Source organism: Anastrepha ludens, chromosome 2 (assembly GCF_028408465.1).
Source record: "Anastrepha ludens isolate Willacy chromosome 2, idAnaLude1.1, whole genome shotgun sequence".
Taxonomy (NCBI): Eukaryota; Metazoa; Arthropoda; class Insecta; order Diptera; family Tephritidae; genus Anastrepha; species Anastrepha ludens.
The window spans coordinates 5616417-5634508 of NC_071498.1; the positions used below are offsets into that span (position 1 = coordinate 5616417).

The window sequence follows — 18092 nt, forward strand, 5'->3', positions numbered from 1 at the left end:
CTACCCACCAAACTAGGCAACCGTATGTCAAAATTGGCAGAACAACTAAGTTGTACATCCAAAGTACGACACGTGGCCTGAGACCTCATTTTTTGCCGAACATAGATTTACAGGCGCAGAAGCCTATAGTGGCCTTCCTATGTCGATTTTCTATGTGCAGCTTCCAGTGGAGCTTGGTGTCAAATATTACACCAAGATACTTGACTTCCGATGAGAGAGTAAGACACTGGTTGTTTAGTCTTGGAAGTCTAGAAGATGGAAGCTTCTATTTTCTGGTGAATAGCCTCAACTCCGTTTAGTCAGAGTTGACTCTGAGACGCAACTGGCAGCCCATCTACTGAGTGTAGCCAGTGCACCTTCCAAAATTTCAGCCATTACTGATGGGAAGGGTCCTGAGACCATTAGGACCAAGTCATCGGCAATATATAGCTCATTCTATAATAAAAACTTTAATGATTTATATTTAAAACTTTGTACGATATTTATAAGAATTTAGGAAAATTTTCAAAATTTCAAAATTTTATTCAGACAAAAAAAAATTGGTTATCAATTTTATAGTCCATTAGATTTTAATATAACAAAGAGCAACTTTAAAGTTGCTCAAAATTTTCGCTGGTTTGTAGTAATTTTCTTCGAAACGATGTTTTGTATTTTCTATGTATAAAAAACAATACCAAGCATTCGTTACAAAATGTGCTTGCATCCCAATTTTTTGTGCGAATAAGTACTTTTTCTAATTTCCTATTCCCACATAAAGCCACCAGCGTAATCCAGCGTAGGTGTAAGTGTTTTTCTATATTAACATAGCGCATCGATGCAATTTGAAATCGAATATATTTTTCATTTAACTGCATATTTGGAGAAAATAAAAACAGTTATATAATACTGCTTTTTTAAGTTGCAATTTGTCGCTTTTTAATTTAAAGTCAATTTGAGCCGTTTTTTTGGTGCGCTTGTACAAGGTGTTGGAAAATTAATCACCCTATAGGAAGATTTTTAATTATTACGTCATTTATATTTGACACTCTGCTGCACAGGCAAACAATGGAGCGCATAAAAATAATAAATCAAAAAATGAGTCTCAAAATCTCAAAGTTTTTTTTTTTCATTTAATAAAAAAGTTATTCAAAACAATAAATGGATGATTCATTTTGGGCCACCTTGCATGTATATGTACCCAATGGAGTGCGCAAAGGTCGAAACAAAGATTTCCGTCACTCTGAACAACTTTTTTTATAAAAGTTATTCTAAAATAAAACTGAATAATTAATTTTGCGCCACCTTGTATGCATGTGAACATAACCTCAGATAAATGTACTTTTTGTATTTTTAATACAGGTTTTTTTCGCATACATAACCATTGTTTTTTACCTTTTTTTCTAATTGTACTTAGCCCCACAGCAGTCAATAACGCATATTGCGCAATTATCTCTCCCCTCGATGCATAATTGAATTTTAATGCGATTACAAAAGTCCATAAAATCTGCCGTTCAAAGTAAAAGTTGCAAAAAGCTGGTATTTTAAATATGTGAAAAATTGTATTACTAGTGTGAATTCGTTATACTTAAAATGGGGTCAAGCATTGGCGGAGTGGGTGTGTATTTTAATGAACAGCCTACTTTGTATTTACGATCACATACGTACAAGTACAAGCTTACATATATAGGTAGGTATAGCATAAAATCCCTGCAGTGAAAAACCGAACTACTCATCAAACATTGCAGTTTATGTACTGATATTTAATGGAGGAAGTCATACTAGTTCGCGAGTGGTTAGAATTGTACTAGTTGCAAAATAATTAAAATTATTAAACTGAGGTGTGGGCAAATCAAATAGTTTTCCATTGAAAAAGAATGGCTCAAGTGTTGGGCATGCACGTAATAAGAGTTCTTCTTCTTTATTTGCTATTTGTAAGTGATTAGAAAATTTACAAATAATATAATATTAAAACTTTCTTTTTTTATGCTAATTTTGAACTATATTGGAAAATAATTCGCGGTGTCTAGCTACTTCCAAGAGCTTACTCATATTTTGTATACCGGTCCACTGTTCCTCAACCAAGAAAACTGCTTTCGAGCTTGCCCTGCAATATGAGTTCTAGCAGTTTATATTTGGCAGAATATGACCCAGATGCGATGTTTTTCTACGTTTGACACACCTGAGTAGTTGTCTGTCACCGTGAACTCTTCGCAGCACTTTTTCATTAGAAACGTGTTTGACCCAAGGCATTTTGAGTAATCTCCCGAGAAGCCACATTTCAAATACCTCAAGTCTGTTCATGTGTGACAATTTTATGGACCATATATCCATGGCATATAGCTGAAATGACCATACATACCATTTTATGAAGCGTATTTTTAGTTGCTGATTGAAATCGCGACAATTTAGGGCTTTGCCATATTTAATAAATGTGGACCTTACCAATTCAATGCGAGATCTTTTTTTGGTGATTCATCCCATGAGCACACCTCCAAGGTATCTCAATTTATTTACTCTTTCTACAGGAGTGGATTTTGATTTTGATTTTGAGGCCGTATAGTTAACTGTAAACTGTCAAAATTTATGTTCATTAACATCATCAAAACGCAAGCTATTTAGATCGCCCGCATCCCTTAAAAGTAGTAAATGAGTTCTGCTATCTCGGCAGCATTATTACAAAGCGGATCAGCTGTAGATATTCGCAATCGCATATCAGAATGACGTTCTGCCTTTGGTTTGCTGGATAAAATCTGGAGATCGGCGCATATATCCAAATGTACGAACTTGCGGATTTTCGACGCCAAAGTAAAATCGATGGTGCTATATGGTTGTGGGACGTGGAACCTGAACACGTACGAAAAACGTTACAAAGCTTTTTGAAACGTTTTCTGCGCAAAATTAAGCGGATATTCTAGCCTAAAACCATAAGTAACACTGAGCAATGGGTAAGCACTAAACAAGTTCCCATCCTCCTCGAAGTAGGACGTCGCAAATACAATTCGTAAACCCCTGGACGCCATCACAAGAGCTGCATTAGATTGAATTTCCCAAAGGGTTTGCAGACGCGGGAGATCTACTTTGATACCTCAATGCTTTCTGATGCTTCTTGGAGTATTCTTTCAGAGTGCATTAACTGGTAAAGCACTGACGCAGAGGCACACAAATGACATTTCATAGATCAACGGCATGTTGAAAAAAGATAGAAGATGAACTACTTCAGCTGATCAGCGATAGTAGGATTGATTAGAGGGATGTTGCGTAGATACCATATTAAACTTATACACATACATACATACATGCTTATAATGAAGTCAAACCGTTTTTCATGAGTAATAACTGTATTTGCGCAAAAGTAAATGTATTATATAATATGAGTCAAGTGTTTTCCAAGGCTTAAGGGGATTTTTTCACCACTATGGATTTTAAGTCTGGACATATTTTGTATAAATTTAATACTATGAAATCAATAATGGTTACATATTCTAGTATGAAATAATTTTTTTAGAAAAATTTTGCTGGAATTATAAATATTCTATACAAATAGGTAAGTCGGTAAGGCGATTAAATTACAATAAAAAAATATATAAATTTAGCGACTTAACTTTTTTTATAAGAAGTATAGTGGAGTGAATAGAAAGTAAATTGGACAAACCATTTTTTGATTACTGATACCAAACTAATAAAATTAAGACTGCTACACCTCACGAAAAAGTTGTAATATCAAATAAATTTCTTATATTTTTATTATCAGTTTAGGGCTAACAATTTATGTTTTTAATATTTAAACTTTTTATGATGAATGTTTTAAAAATATTCAAAAGTAAGTACAAATTTCACGCAACTTAAATGAATTATTAAGAAGAGTAAAATCTATAGAACGAAAAAAGGATAAGACCAGTGCTATTATAAAGGGGGGTTAAGTTTCGAGGGCCGGTGTTGATTTTGAATACAATACAATTTTTTTTAGGGAAATATCCCTCTTTGATTATAATTCATATTTTTATGATTATTTTTGTATTTTTTTATAATATTTTGATAAATTTTTGTCCATCCGCATTAATCGCACTTCTAAGGACTTTAGCGCTATCAAATTGTCTTCAATTTTTGAAAACCGATTGAGAAAGCATTGCCATCCACGTTACATATTTGGTTGTATTAGGATGAAGGCTGCAGGCAGGCCATTCTAAAAATTATATTTTTTTCCCTGCCAAAAACTCTTTAGTTGCCCTTTATGAAGTTATACGTCTTCATGTGATAAAGAACTTTCTTGAACTCCAAATTCTACAAAGATTCTTCTTGGTTGAACTAAAAAAGTCAGGTGATCTGGGGGACTAGTCGATGTCGCCTGTTTTTGACACTAAACGTGCCGGGAATTTTCGTTGCAGAAATTCAATTGTTGCATTCGCAGTGTGGCATGGCGCACCGATTTGTTGAAACCAGTAACCTTCTAAACCTTTCTCACGCATTTGCGGGCAGAAATAACGAGTCAACATCCATCGATATCGGTTTCCATCGACCGTTTCGTTTTCTCGGTAAAAATATGACTCAATGATGGTGTTGGCACAAATGCCGGACCAAACAGTTACTTTCCGGTCATGCAATGGAGTTTCATGAATCTCGTGTGGATTCTCAGTTCCCAAATGCGGCAGAGAGGTTATTCACGCTGCCAGAGAGGTTAAAATGTGCCTCGTCAGTCATTAAAATTTGCTTCCAAAAATTGGGTTCAGTGTCAACCATTCGATCGACTGTTTGGCCGTATTGCAAGCGACGTATTGGTCTGTCGGCAATATTCTTTGTGTCAATTGCACTTTATACGGAAACAAATTTAAACCATCCTTTAAAATGCGCCGTATTCTGGTTCCACTGACGCCTAAATGCTGAGCGCGACGACGATATGACATTGTTGGCTCCTGGGCAACGCTTTCCCTCACTGCTTCAACAAGTTCAATGGAACGTCTTGGTTGTTGATGAACGGTATGTTAACGATCTCCAACTGTCCCGTGCTCAAAAAAATTCGACATCAAACGGCGAATAGTATTGTCAGACGGTGCCTGATTTGCGGTTTGTGACGTGTGGTTAACTGAGGTTCAGGTATTCGTTTTACATAAGACTAGAATCCGCTTGCGAAACTTGTTGCTCACGGGTTAGTGACTTTCAAATTAAGAGTGTGCTCCATTTCAGCAGGGCTATTTTATTTACTTATAGTTAAATGTTCGATTTCCCAAATATCAGTAGCGCTAAGTTTTGGTTTTCTACCACTTGGAGCATACGTACTTTTCTTTCAAATGGAAGTAATGCGAAACCACAGTTTTTAAGACCCCGTTCTCCATATTAACATGTATCCCAGCTCAAAATCAGACAAAGTTTTTTCACGCGGCATATTTTTATTTCTAAACCAAAACAACCACACAAAAAATATAGGAATGGGATATTGAGCGCTTTATGATCGCAGTAATGATACAATATAATAATTTTAACTTGTAAGTTATCAATTGTACACTTTTAAATAAAAAGCAAATGCAATATTTGGTCTTATAATTTTTTCGTTTTGAGCAGAACAAAATACCAACAATGCATCCGGAATAATTTCCGTTATGAGATACCGTTTTAAACATACATTCAACGAAATGATATGGGGACATTTTTCTATTATTTTTAGTAGATATCCTCACAGTCATCTTGGTCTTATAATTTTTCACGGTGTATCAAATTCAGGTATGGGGTTGCCACTGATTAAAATGAGGTAGAAGTAATACGGCATAAGGCGGAATACAATATACGTCATTTGCCTGATGTTATTTTCCACTATTAACGGCGTACCTTCCTCTTTATAATGAAATAAACATCCGATCATTTATATTAAAAAATAGCATTTTTCTTTGAATATCAAAATAACACCTCTCATTGGAAAACCCTTTATAATAAAGCTATTTGTGAAAGCCTTAATTTGCACACATTTTTTAAAAAGGGTTGTCATCTATCTCAAAATGAAGTGAGTAAGTAAGTAAATAGTTGATTTTGAATTTTGTTATTTTAACGTATTTTTCTAAAAATTATATTTTTTTCCCTGCCAAAAACTCTTTAGTTGCCCTTTATGAAGTTATACGTCTTCATGTGATAAAGAACTTTCTTGAACTCCAAATTCTACAAAGATTCTTCTTGGTTGAACTAAAAAAGTCAGGTGATCTGGGGGACTAGTCGATGTCGCCTGTTTTTGACACTAAACGTGCCGGGAATTTTCGTTGCAGAAATTCAATTGTTGCATTCGCAGTGTGGCATGGCGCACCGATTTGTTGAAACCAGTAACCTTCTAAACCTTTCTCACGCATTTGCGGGCAGAAATAACGAGTCAACATCCATCGATATCGGTTTCCATCGACCGTTTCGTTTTCTCGGTAAAAATATGACTCAATGATGGTGTTGGCACAAATGCCGGACCAAACAGTTACTTTCCGGTCATGCAATGGAGTTTCATGAATCTCGTGTGGATTCTCAGTTCCCAAATGCGGCAGAGAGGTTATTCACGCTGCCAGAGAGGTTAAAATGTGCCTCGTCAGTCATTAAAATTTGCTTCCAAAAATTGGGTTCAGTGTCAACCATTCGATCGACTGTTTGGCCGTATTGCAAGCGACGTATTGGTCTGTCGGCAATATTCTTTGTGTCAATTGCACTTTATACGGAAACAAATTTAAACCATCCTTTAAAATGCGCCGTATTCTGGTTCCACTGACGCCTAAATGCTGAGCGCGACGACGATATGACATTGTTGGCTCCTGGGCAACGCTTTCCCTCACTGCTTCAACAAGTTCAATGGAACGTCTTGGTTGTTGATGAACGGTATGTTAACGATCTCCAACTGTCCCGTGCTCAAAAAAATTCGACATCAAACGGCGAATAGTATTGTCAGACGGTGCCTGATTTGCGGTTTGTGACGTGTGGTTAACTGAGGTTCAGGTATTCGTTTTACATAAGACTAGAATCCGCTTGCGAAACTTGTTGCTCACGGGTTAGTGACTTTCAAATTAAGAGTGTGCTCCATTTCAGCAGGGCTATTTTATTTACTTATAGTTAAATGTTCGATTTCCCAAATATCAGTAGCGCTAAGTTTTGGTTTTCTACCACTTGGAGCATACGTACTTTTCTTTCAAATGGAAGTAATGCGAAACCACAGTTTTTAAGACCCCGTTCTCCATATTAACATGTATCCCAGCTCAAAATCAGACAAAGTTTTTTCACGCGGCATATTTTTATTTCTAAACCAAAACAACCACACAAAAAATATAGGAATGGGATATTGAGCGCTTTATGATCGCAGTAATGATACAATATAATAATTTTAACTTGTAAGTTATCAATTGTACACTTTTAAATAAAAAGCAAATGCAATATTTGGTCTTATAATTTTTTCGTTTTGAGCAGAACAAAATACCAACAATGCATCCGGAATAATTTCCGTTATGAGATACCGTTTTAAACATACATTCAACGAAATGATATGGGGACATTTTTCTATTATTTTTAGTAGATATCCTCACAGTCATCTTGGTCTTATAATTTTTCACGGTGTATCAAATTCAGGTATGGGGTTGCCACTGATTAAAATGAGGTAGAAGTAATACGGCATAAGGCGGAATACAATATACGTCATTTGCCTGATGTTATTTTCCACTATTAACGGCGTACCTTCCTCTTTATAATGAAATAAACATCCGATCATTTATATTAAAAAATAGCATTTTTCTTTGAATATCAAAATAACACCTCTCATTGGAAAACCCTTTATAATAAAGCTATTTGTGAAAGCCTTAATTTGCACACATTTTTTAAAAAGGGTTGTCATCTATCTCAAAATGAAGTGAGTAAGTAAGTAAATAGTTGATTTTGAATTTTGTTATTTTAACGTATTTTTTGAACACGGTTGCCACCTATCTAAAAATTTACTAAGTAAGTACATAATTGATTTTGAATTTTGTAAATTTCGACCAGATGATTTAGTAGAAATTCTTAAATGTCTACAAACACCAGCTAATTTATTTGTTAATATTAAATAAATAATTTATTGCAATGCAAGCATACATCGAAAGTTATGTAGCAACTGTTTCATTTGAGCCCCATTTTAACTAGAGTTGCCACCTTCTTAATATTTTTTATAATTATTTCTAAATAATTTTTTATTTGATCTGCACAAATTACAAAATTTACTTTAAACGGGAAGACTTTTAAGCTAAGCATATATTTAATTAGGGCTGCCACCTACATAAAAATTTATACAAACAATATATGAGTTTCAATGACGCTGTTTAAAAATAGTTCAATTTGGAAAATTTAGCATAGAGCGAAAGCTGATTGGGAATGTTTTAATTTGTGAAACAGTTTTGTAGGGTTACCATGTTTTTACTAAAGCAATTTATTAATTATTTTCAGTTTAATCAATATAAATTTAAACGAAAAGTTTAATTTAAATAAAGTTAAAAAAATCTTTAATGTATTGTGTTTCCAATAGGGCTGCCACCTATTCAAAAAATTAAATAAATAAAACACATATTTGAATGCATTTATGTATAACAAAAGAGTTTATTGGAAATATTATTAATTGGGAAAAATGTTGAGTAGAGTTGCCACTTTTTTAATAAAACGTTTTTTTTTCTTGAAGTTTAATTTACCCAAAACTTCTAAATTAAGCTCAACGGCACATGGTTTGCAGTAAAACAAAATTATAAACAATGTCAAAGAAAAAAATGTAAGCATTAAGTCATAGGTGCAGAAATTCTGATTACCAATTCGATTGAAATTTACAATCATCATCAAGCAACCAGACATCTTGTAGAGCGGTGCAGCTTTGATGGGGCCATCTCTTGATTTTCATGTGAATATATCGCATGCTTCAGAGTCAGTGAACCAGATAATCTCTATATTTGCACAGACATTGGCCCAAAGAAAATTATTCTATTCCCAAAATTATTGGGGGAGAAAAACCACATTAAAGATGAGTTTTATCTAATCGCGTTTTTTATATAACCACTAATAAATAAAGTTTAGGTGTCTAAAATATTTTTCACGCTACTGTGTAGTATTTAGACAGGTGCTTTTTTTTAATTTTTCTAAATTCAGTGATATAAAGCTGGGGCACCACGTAATGCCCGGAAATTTGTTAAAATTATTATTTCGAGATTATAAGTTACGCAAAATGCGTTACATTAAGTTCAGTTGTGTGCTCTTTTATCAAAAGCTCATTTAGTGAGGCCCAAGAGAAGATTTCCCTAGAACCACTTACACAAGTAGGTTCTTGCTCAAACCTCTGCCAAAACTGTCCATCTCCTCGAAAAATATGATTGGTTGCCAAAAAATCTATACAACATTCTTTGATGAACGGATCATCCGGATACTCAGTACTATTAGATCTTAGCACTTCCTCATTTCTGCAGCATTGACATATATCGTTGTGAAAATATGTAGTCAGCAGTTCATTCTTTCGTTAGACTTTCTGTTTAGAGAGCTTCAATATTCTTGATTTGGCTCCCAGCGACTGGCTGTTCGCAGACCTAAAAAATGCCCGCCGGTAAGAAATTTCTCTCGAATGAAGATAACAATGTCAGCCTGGAAATCTAACGTAAAATCTTTCTTGCCAACAAGTGCTACTTTGGACTAAGTAGGCAACTAAGCAGTAAAGTCCTCTCTCGACGAACGAAACTGACTAACTCTACAAGGCTCTCATCATCCGCCCTAACATATGGCGCATCCGATGAAGCGACGCTTGGAGTGCTTGAGAGAATGATTCTGCCCAAGATTTTTTGACCTTTGCACGTTGGCAACGGCGAATATCGCAGGCGATGGAACGATGAGCTGTATGAGCTTTACGATGACATAGACATAGCGCAAAGAATAAAGATCCAGCGGCTACGTTGGCTGGGTTATGTCGTCCGAATGGATACAAACGCTCCGGCTCTGAAAGTATTTGATGCGGTACCAGCAGGTGGTAGCAGAAGAAGAGGAAGACCTCCTTGGCGTTGGAAAGATCAGGTGGAGAAGGACTTGGATTCACTTGGTGTGTCCAACTGGCGCCGGTGTTTTTTTATTTTGTTTTTTCGGGACAACTAGCAAGTGCAGCACTCAGACATTAATTAAGTCCATTGTACTACACTTGGATTCCATTTTAATTTTCTTTAAATCTATCCGATCTCCGAAGAAATCTGAGTAGATCTTGTGGTGCCAAGGAGCCAAGATGGTCGCTTCTTAACACATCAGTGCCAAAGACCTCAAACCTGATTTGAGCGAAGGCGGGGCAGACACATAGGAAGTGGTCCGCCGTCTCATCCTCCTCTTCACAGGCTGGGCAGAGTACACTGTCTGAGATGCCCAACCTTTCCATGTGCTTTGCCCACAGAAAGTGGCCCGTCATCAGTCCAACCAGCCGTCTGCACTCCCCTCTGCTTAGTGACAGAAGGGTTTGCGACAGTCGATCGGACATGACAGGTAACATAAGTTTAGTCCATCTGCAGCCTCTCTCAGCCTGCCAAGCTCGCTTGTGGGTGGTAGTTACCCATTTGCTAACCGTGGCTGTGATGGCCGCAGGAGGGAGTGGCAAAACGGGCTCTAGGCCAAAGAAGTTGGCCTCAGAGCCCATCTTAGCTAAGGAGTCAGAGGTCTCGATACCCGCGATACCGACATAGTTCAGCCTGGATTTACAGGACTTGACTACCCTTGATGTGGTTGGAGGGCTGTCTAACGCCATAAGCGCAGCTTGGCTGTCGCTGCAGACACATACAGATCTGCCTCTCCATCGTTTTTCCACAACAAAGTTCATCGCTTCTTGAACTGCATACACAGATGCATGCATTTCAAGAGCAAAGTAAAGTTTTGTCCCGCTGGATTCCACGTAGACCCCAGAGCCGGAGCCATGCTCGGTCCTGGAGCCATCCGTAAAAATGCGAAAACAGTGTTTGCCGGGCTCATTTTCTGAGTCTTCCCACAGCTGAGCCTCTGGTAGCACTACACTGTATCTCTTTTCAAGTACGACTCTTGATGGCATGGAGTCAAGGGGCATGGAGAGAATCGTTGGATCGACGTCCATGCCTTCTTTGTGTTCCAATGCCGGACAGGGGCCGTACCAGTTCCCATTGTGTTTCAGTCTGGAGATGGCCTTCAAGGCCTCTCCTTGGATGAAAGCATCAAGTGGTGGTAAACCAATCAGAGCATCTAATGCCGGGTCTGAAGTAGTCGGAAAAGCTCCGGTGCAACAGATTGCCACAGTGCATTGTAGTCTCGATAAGGTCCTCCTGACTCCCACTAGAGAGAGTCTACTCATCCAGACCACTGATGCATAGGTGATAATGGGTCTCATCATAGCCGTGTAGATCCATAGGACCTTGCTAGGAGAGAGACCCCACGTTTTCCCAAAGACACCTTTGCACTGCCAGAAAGCTGTCAGTGCTTTGGATGCCTTTGTTTCAACGTGTGATTTCCATAGGAGCTTACTATCGAGGATTACTCCAAGATATTTAATTTCCTTGGATAGCTGGATTGAGACTCCTCTTAGCTTTGGCAGAACGAATCCATCAAGCTTCCTCCTTCTGGTAAAGAGGACAATACCAGTCTTGGCGGGATTTGCCGATAGCCCATTCGCACAGCACTAAGTGTCAATTCGATCCAGAGTTTTCTGTACTTTCCTGCAGATGTTCATAAGCGAAGAGCCTGTTACCAAACAAGCAACATCGTCCGCATATGCTTGTGCGTAAACTCCCGAATCGTTTAAGGTGGTGAGCAGAGGATCGATTACCATACACCAGAGCAATGGAGATAGAACACCGCCTTGGGGGCAGCCTCTATTACCCCAGATGACACCAGCAGATCTTCCTCTGCTCGCACCGAAACGATTCTTTGGGCCAGCATCGAACGAAACCAATTTACTAGCACCCGGTCTACGCCGTGCCTACTAGCAGAGCTACACATACTGTCAAAAGTGGCATTATCAAACGCCCCCTCTATGTCTAAAAAGATACCCATAGCGTAGTCCCTCCTGTCGATGGCAGCTAGGTTTTGCAGTGCCGACTCGCAGGATTTTCCACTCTGATAGGCATGCTGAAATGGAGACAGAGGGTGAGCCTTCAGCGACTTCTGACGTATGCGCAATTCCACGCTTTGTTAAATTCGGCCAAAATTGCGTAAGCGGTTATCGCGCTAATTAAGAAGAAGAAGAAGAGATTATCGCTGAAACTGAGTTCTATTTTGAGGCAAAACCATAATACCACATAAGTGGTATTGAAATCTTAGAGCGGCGCTGGAACGATTGCGTTTTTCTTGATGGAAATTACATTGATGAATGAAGCTAATTTTGAACAAAGAAAATAAAACGTTTTTTCTTTGTTAGGCCTTTGGTTTTTCAGCCCATGTGTTAAGTGGTGCTTTTATTTTTTTTTTTTGCTTTTTTTTTTTTTTCTTGGTCACTCCACTCGGGAGCATAGGGCCTCAACAAGACTTGTCTTGTTTTGGTTATATTTGATTTCTGGCAGGGTAGGTGATTTGCCTGACGCTACCAGGGATTCGAACCCAAAACCTCTGGGATGGCTGGGAGGCTAGGGCACTTATGCTGGATTACCGAGGCCAGTGCTTTTGTAATATACGATATTACATTTTGTCTTTGAACTTCAACATAGCATAAAATTAGATTTCCCCGATACAAATGAATTCTTTGACACGTTTTTTTTTTTTTTTTTCTGCTTGCTAATGAGGTAAAGCTCTCTTACGGCGCTTGTGGCAGCAGTCGCTTCTCTATTTGCGCGACATCAAGCAACTGTTTGCCAAGCACTGCCAAACTTCCCGCCAATTTCCTCAGGTCATTGTGAGCACAGAATGACGTTATTGTGATTTGTTGCTAGTTTAAAGTAAAGCTGCTGCTTTGGATTTCTTGCAAATGTTTGGTTGGTGATAATTTCATATCAAACTTCTCATTTTATTAAGCATCTTGTTAAGGCTTTGGCAGGCAAATACAATTTTTTGGGACGAAAATCTATTAGGTAACTCCCCGCTCATTAGCACTACGCTCAATTAAATAGCTCAATAAATTTGTGTTGCTCATAATTCGTCAATTTTTTGAGCAATTTTAAGAATTTTCATATACCTATTCATTAACACGTACATGCATAAATATGAGCGTGTACCATATTTTGCGTCCACAAATCGTTTCCGTCTTCGCTCTTTGCCATTCCAACCACACACACACACACCCATACACACACGCACAACATTTTGATTTGAACTATGGATTTTGGTAGAATTTAAAATTTGTTAATATTTACTATTTAGTGGTAAAGGCAAAGAGATCGACGTAACGAAATTAATATGTTTTTCAGCTTTGCGGCAACGGCTCCCCGTTGGCTGTTTGTATAGGAAAAGGTGGTGGTGGCGGCGGCTGCGGCGGCGTTTGCGGTAGCAGTCTCGCTGGTCAAAAATTATACCGCACAACTGTCAGTTTTCAAAACTGTCAGTTGGCGGCAATACAACATTAGCGGACAGTGTGCGTTGCTGGGCCTTTCGGTTGGTTGCTTGGCGCTATTGATTTCAGTTGTCATGACAACTAGATTGAAAAATTAGTATTTCGGACGCAGACGTGGACGCGCATAACGCCTGTAGCTATGAAAAAGTGGCGGTAGAAATACGAATTCACAAATGCGTGATTCTGTGGCAAAATAGTTCCAACTTACAGGCAAATATTTGCAATTTGTGAACTAACAAATTTTAAGGCTCAATAAATTTGTGTAATGTGATTAGAGGGGAAAAGCGGTAAATGATGCTTTGGAAAAAAAAATTACATATAAAAAAATATTAAAAGAAGTTTCTTAAAATAAATTGATTGAAAAAATGTATGAAAAAAATGTATTAAAAAAATTATTTAAAAAAATTCTATAAAAATATGAAAAAGTTATAGGTATGTGCCTTAAAATTGGTGATTTAGTTGCATTAAATCACTGACTGGCTTATGCAGTTTCTGCTAGTATTCAAAATAGAATTATTTAAAATTCCACATCAATCCAAATACAAAAAAGTGAAATAGGTTCCATTAACACCGAAAATATTTAATGAAAAGTTCGAAAAATCGACGTCAGCAATATGGAAATTCCGAACGCAAAGGTGGCGGCAGCAAGCGTGAAAAAGGATCAAAGTATGAGCATCATTTTTTCGTTTTTTTGTTTGTGTAAATAAACGAAGAATGAAATTCGAATTAATTAAAAGATGAAATAAATATATAATATTTCGAATTTGTGTATAAAACAAATAAATACAATTTTTTCAATGAACACTAATGCTATGAGGCTTAGCTGGAAATATTGCAATTTAGTTTTATTCATTTTCATAGCAAACAAAAGTGTTTATTTGTTCATTTATCATTGCCTTTAGGCAATATTTCCAGCCATACATACATACATACAGGAGTATACAAATGTGCTTATACTACTCCTATGGTTTTTGAATCATTTCATAACATCTTTGTGGTTGGCTTGCTCTTGAACTCAGCACATTTTTCTTTTTATATTTAAAATTTTTTTTTTGTTTTCTTTCGATGAAATGAAACAATGTTAAGTGGTTGTGTTGTTGGCGTGGTTCACATGGCCATTAGCATATAAAAATATACTCATCAAAAACACATGCACATATACAGATTTCTACATTCATAAAAAATGTATGCGCCACTCTTCAAACAATCTACAGAAATTCATTAAAGCGGTCTACCCAATAGGGAACTTAGCCAATTCTAAATTGATTGTGTTTCAATCAATTCCCACAGATTGATTGATTCGTTTCCAAAAGTTTACAGAATTTTTGTTTTTAAACTATGGCGCGATAGAATTTGCCAGCCTTGTGTTTGAATAAAAAAATGGCGCAAAAAAACTCATAATAGTTTTGATTCCAGAAATCGTTAAGAAATGTAATTTTTCAAAGGTATATCGTTGTTAAAAGCAATAAATTTAATTTTTTATGTATCGAAAATGATATTTGATAAGTGGTTGCCACTAAAATTGATCTGAATTTCGACTCGTCTTAGGGCATTTCAAAAATCTTTGTGAATTATGAATTTCGACATGTCTTAGGGCATTTTAAAAAAATTTTGTGAATTATGCATTTTGACATGTCTGAGGGCATTTAAAAAAATGTTGGCCAAATCACACGATCGGAGCAGACAGCACACCATAGTTGAATTTTTTGTGAGAAACTGATACCTCGCGCAGAAGGCGATGTCTGTCGGTTTTGGGCAACCTACAGAAAAGCGAAGATACACCTCACTGCGAAATTTTTCACTTACGAACTACTCCGTAAAAATATTGTAGCAAAGTTTCAGCATTCCATCCTCCTCCTCATTCTTTCAGCTGCTACAGTAGTCGAAATGAGGTACTTACAATCTTTGGGCGAGTCAACCTATAAGACAGTGAACTGTTATCAAAGCAACTAACAGAGAGAGGTTTTTCCTTGACCGATTAAGTACCACCTTTGAGCGCCTGACGTCCCATTTTGGCCAAACTCTATTTGTAGCGTTACGTATCAGACTATTAACCCATCTCGTGTTGGCAGAAGTGGCGATGCTGTTTTTACCATGAAGTTTGTAGGTTTAGAGGTGTTTACCTAGAATTTCCATGCCAAAAGGGAGGCGAGTGGTAGTGCCCCCTCTCGTTAATTTGTCTGCCTTACAATTCCCTGGTATGTCACTATGCCCTGGAACCCCTATCATATAGATGTGGAACTATTCCACCATCTGGAGTTAAGTGACCATCCTACCAAGAGATTTAATCGCCGAGTAAATATAGACTTCTCTAGAGATAGTCACATTACTGCTTAGTTCGACAGATACCTCATTCTTGGCTAGAATTGCAGCCTGAAAAAGGCCACAGTTGCCAGTTCCAAACGGCAGATCATTTTTATGAGGAGTTTTTCATGGCGAAAATACACTCGACGATTTATCATTGCCTGCCAAGAGGCGACCGCTATTAGAATCAAATTTTTCTATCACTTTGTGCTTTTTGTCAGAGGTTCCAAGCCTAGGCACATCAGTGATTAAATTGAGGAAGTACTTCATCCATAAATTTTACAATCCAAATTTATTTCGTCCGAAAAGTCAGATAAATTGGTCCAGTGCTTATGGATCTAAGTGCAGGGAATGTTGTTTTGACTAATCGAATGCAGTAGCGGTGCATAAATCTGGTCTGATAACTTCTTACATCCATACAATATTACCTGCCGGTAGCTCCGTCAAAAAAAAAAATAAATTTCCTTATCGTAGTATGAAGCAATTCGGCATGGCAAGATCACAAGTGGATGAAGAACTATTTTACATGAAAAAATATTTCCTTTTCTCTATTAAGACCCAAAAGTGAATTGAAAAGTTTGCTGCAATTTTTCGCCAATCAATTTCGAAAATTAACTAGCTTTCGAAAAGGCTAGTTCCTTTAGTCTGAACTGCAATTAACAGAAAGCAAATCAATTTTGAAAATTTCTTGCAACCTTTCGGTTTTATAAGTCTGAACTGCAATTAACAGAAAACAAATTAATTCGGAAATTTAGTCTTAATTTACAAATATTGCTTCTGGGCAGTTTGGTATTTTCATTCAAAGCACTCTCCTTCTCTCGTCAGGCAATACCTTTCGTGCTCAAATAACTCAAAGCTGGCCAAACAAGGCCAATACAAATGTGGCCTTTCTGCTTTCACACTATGTTGACATGCTACCACTAGCACTATAACATTCTTCCTCCTCGGCTGATTTCCACCATGGAACAGCGTTAGCATTTCTTCAAGGTGAAGCCGCGCTTATGTCTATTGACACAACAGGTTCCTGCGTACAGGTTCTACTCCTGTTGTCCTATGGAGGCTTTACACCATAAATAGTATCCACTCCTCCCACTGCGTTTATAAGCGGTTGTAGAGGAAATAAAATACCCGATAGTCCGATACTTACAAATTATTTTCTTGTCTTCTGTTTCTTACTGTATAGAGTGTTTGACTCAAGCGTCTGTGTCTGCCGTCGATTTGTCTGAAACAGTTCATCACCACTGCCAAGCTGCTATTTACAAAATTAAAAAAAAAAAACTTATGTTTTTTGCAAAAATATCGAGTTATGTCATAACTAAAATAAGTACTAATGCGTCAAGCGAAATACGAGTATGTCCAAAAGAACTTCAATAAAAAATAATCTGGCTGCCACTTACTTAATTATTAAACTAGATGACTCCATCTAATTACCTTTCAAGTATGCAATAATCTTAAGCAAGGCTTGGATGAGATGGATGTGTATTCACATGGGAAAATACGCTGTCAGCTTAAATAACTATCCTTGTTCAAAAGGACCTTCCAATATTATACTATTGCAGTATTAGCTGCCTTAAGATGCTTCTTTGGTGGATTGAGGGTGACAAGAAATTAGTTCAGATTGATGCGAAGTTTCTAAGGATTTTAACCCATTAAAGGAAGGGAATCTTAATGAAAGTATGCTAGATAACGCGGCGATTGCTCCGCCTTCTTTTTTAATCTAGAGCGGGTGATATTTTGTGTGTGTCATAAAGAATTTTGACTTAAAAAAGTTTATTTAAAAAAAAAAAATTACAAGAAATATTAAAAAAGAACGAAACGCCAATTACAAAAATGTTATAAATTACCTATTTATGCGAAGAATCTAGTATTTTTTATGAGTGTGATAATGTTGATAACAATCGCCACGGTGAAGAGGTGCATTGCAAAACTCGTATTTGAGGCAAGTGAACTTTATTCTACAGCTACAGTCGAGATAAATCGTGATACTATGAGTCCCGCCTGTAAAGTGTTAAGTCCAAGCAAAATCTTATTCGAAGCCCTATGTGGAAAAGGGAGAAAATGGGAATGATGGTGATGATGATGATGAAAACTTTTTCAATAGAAGCAGTTTTGTGCTTGCCTGAGATGCCTACAAAGTGAATTGTTAGCATGACGCGCTAATAGAATTAGTGTAGCTCCTCGCGCACTTTTCAGCTGCATTACCTTCATAAACTTCAGAAAATCTCACTATACAAGACCCCGTCAGATGTAACGCACGCGCCACAATATTTTTATTGCTCCCGTATTATTAACGGTTTTTTATTGATATACAACATAA

The 18092-nt window shown here is 37.2% G+C and overlaps 1 protein-coding gene across 5 annotated transcripts in view; it reads left to right on the forward strand.

Annotated features, from left to right (window-relative positions):
• Positions 1-18092, forward strand: part of LOC128862553 (uncharacterized) — a 104131-nt gene that overhangs the window by 50624 nt on the left and 35415 nt on the right. Inside the window, exon 1 of one of the 5 annotated variants that reach the window (XM_054101262.1) lies at positions 13812-14137. The exons of the other annotated variants lie outside the window; for them this stretch is intronic. Within the exon in view, the coding sequence (XP_053957237.1) occupies positions 14055-14137 (83 nt within the window). The 5' untranslated portion in view covers positions 13812-14054. Of the gene's footprint in view, positions 1-13811; positions 14138-18092 lie in introns of those variants that run through there. 5 annotated transcript variants of the gene reach the window in all.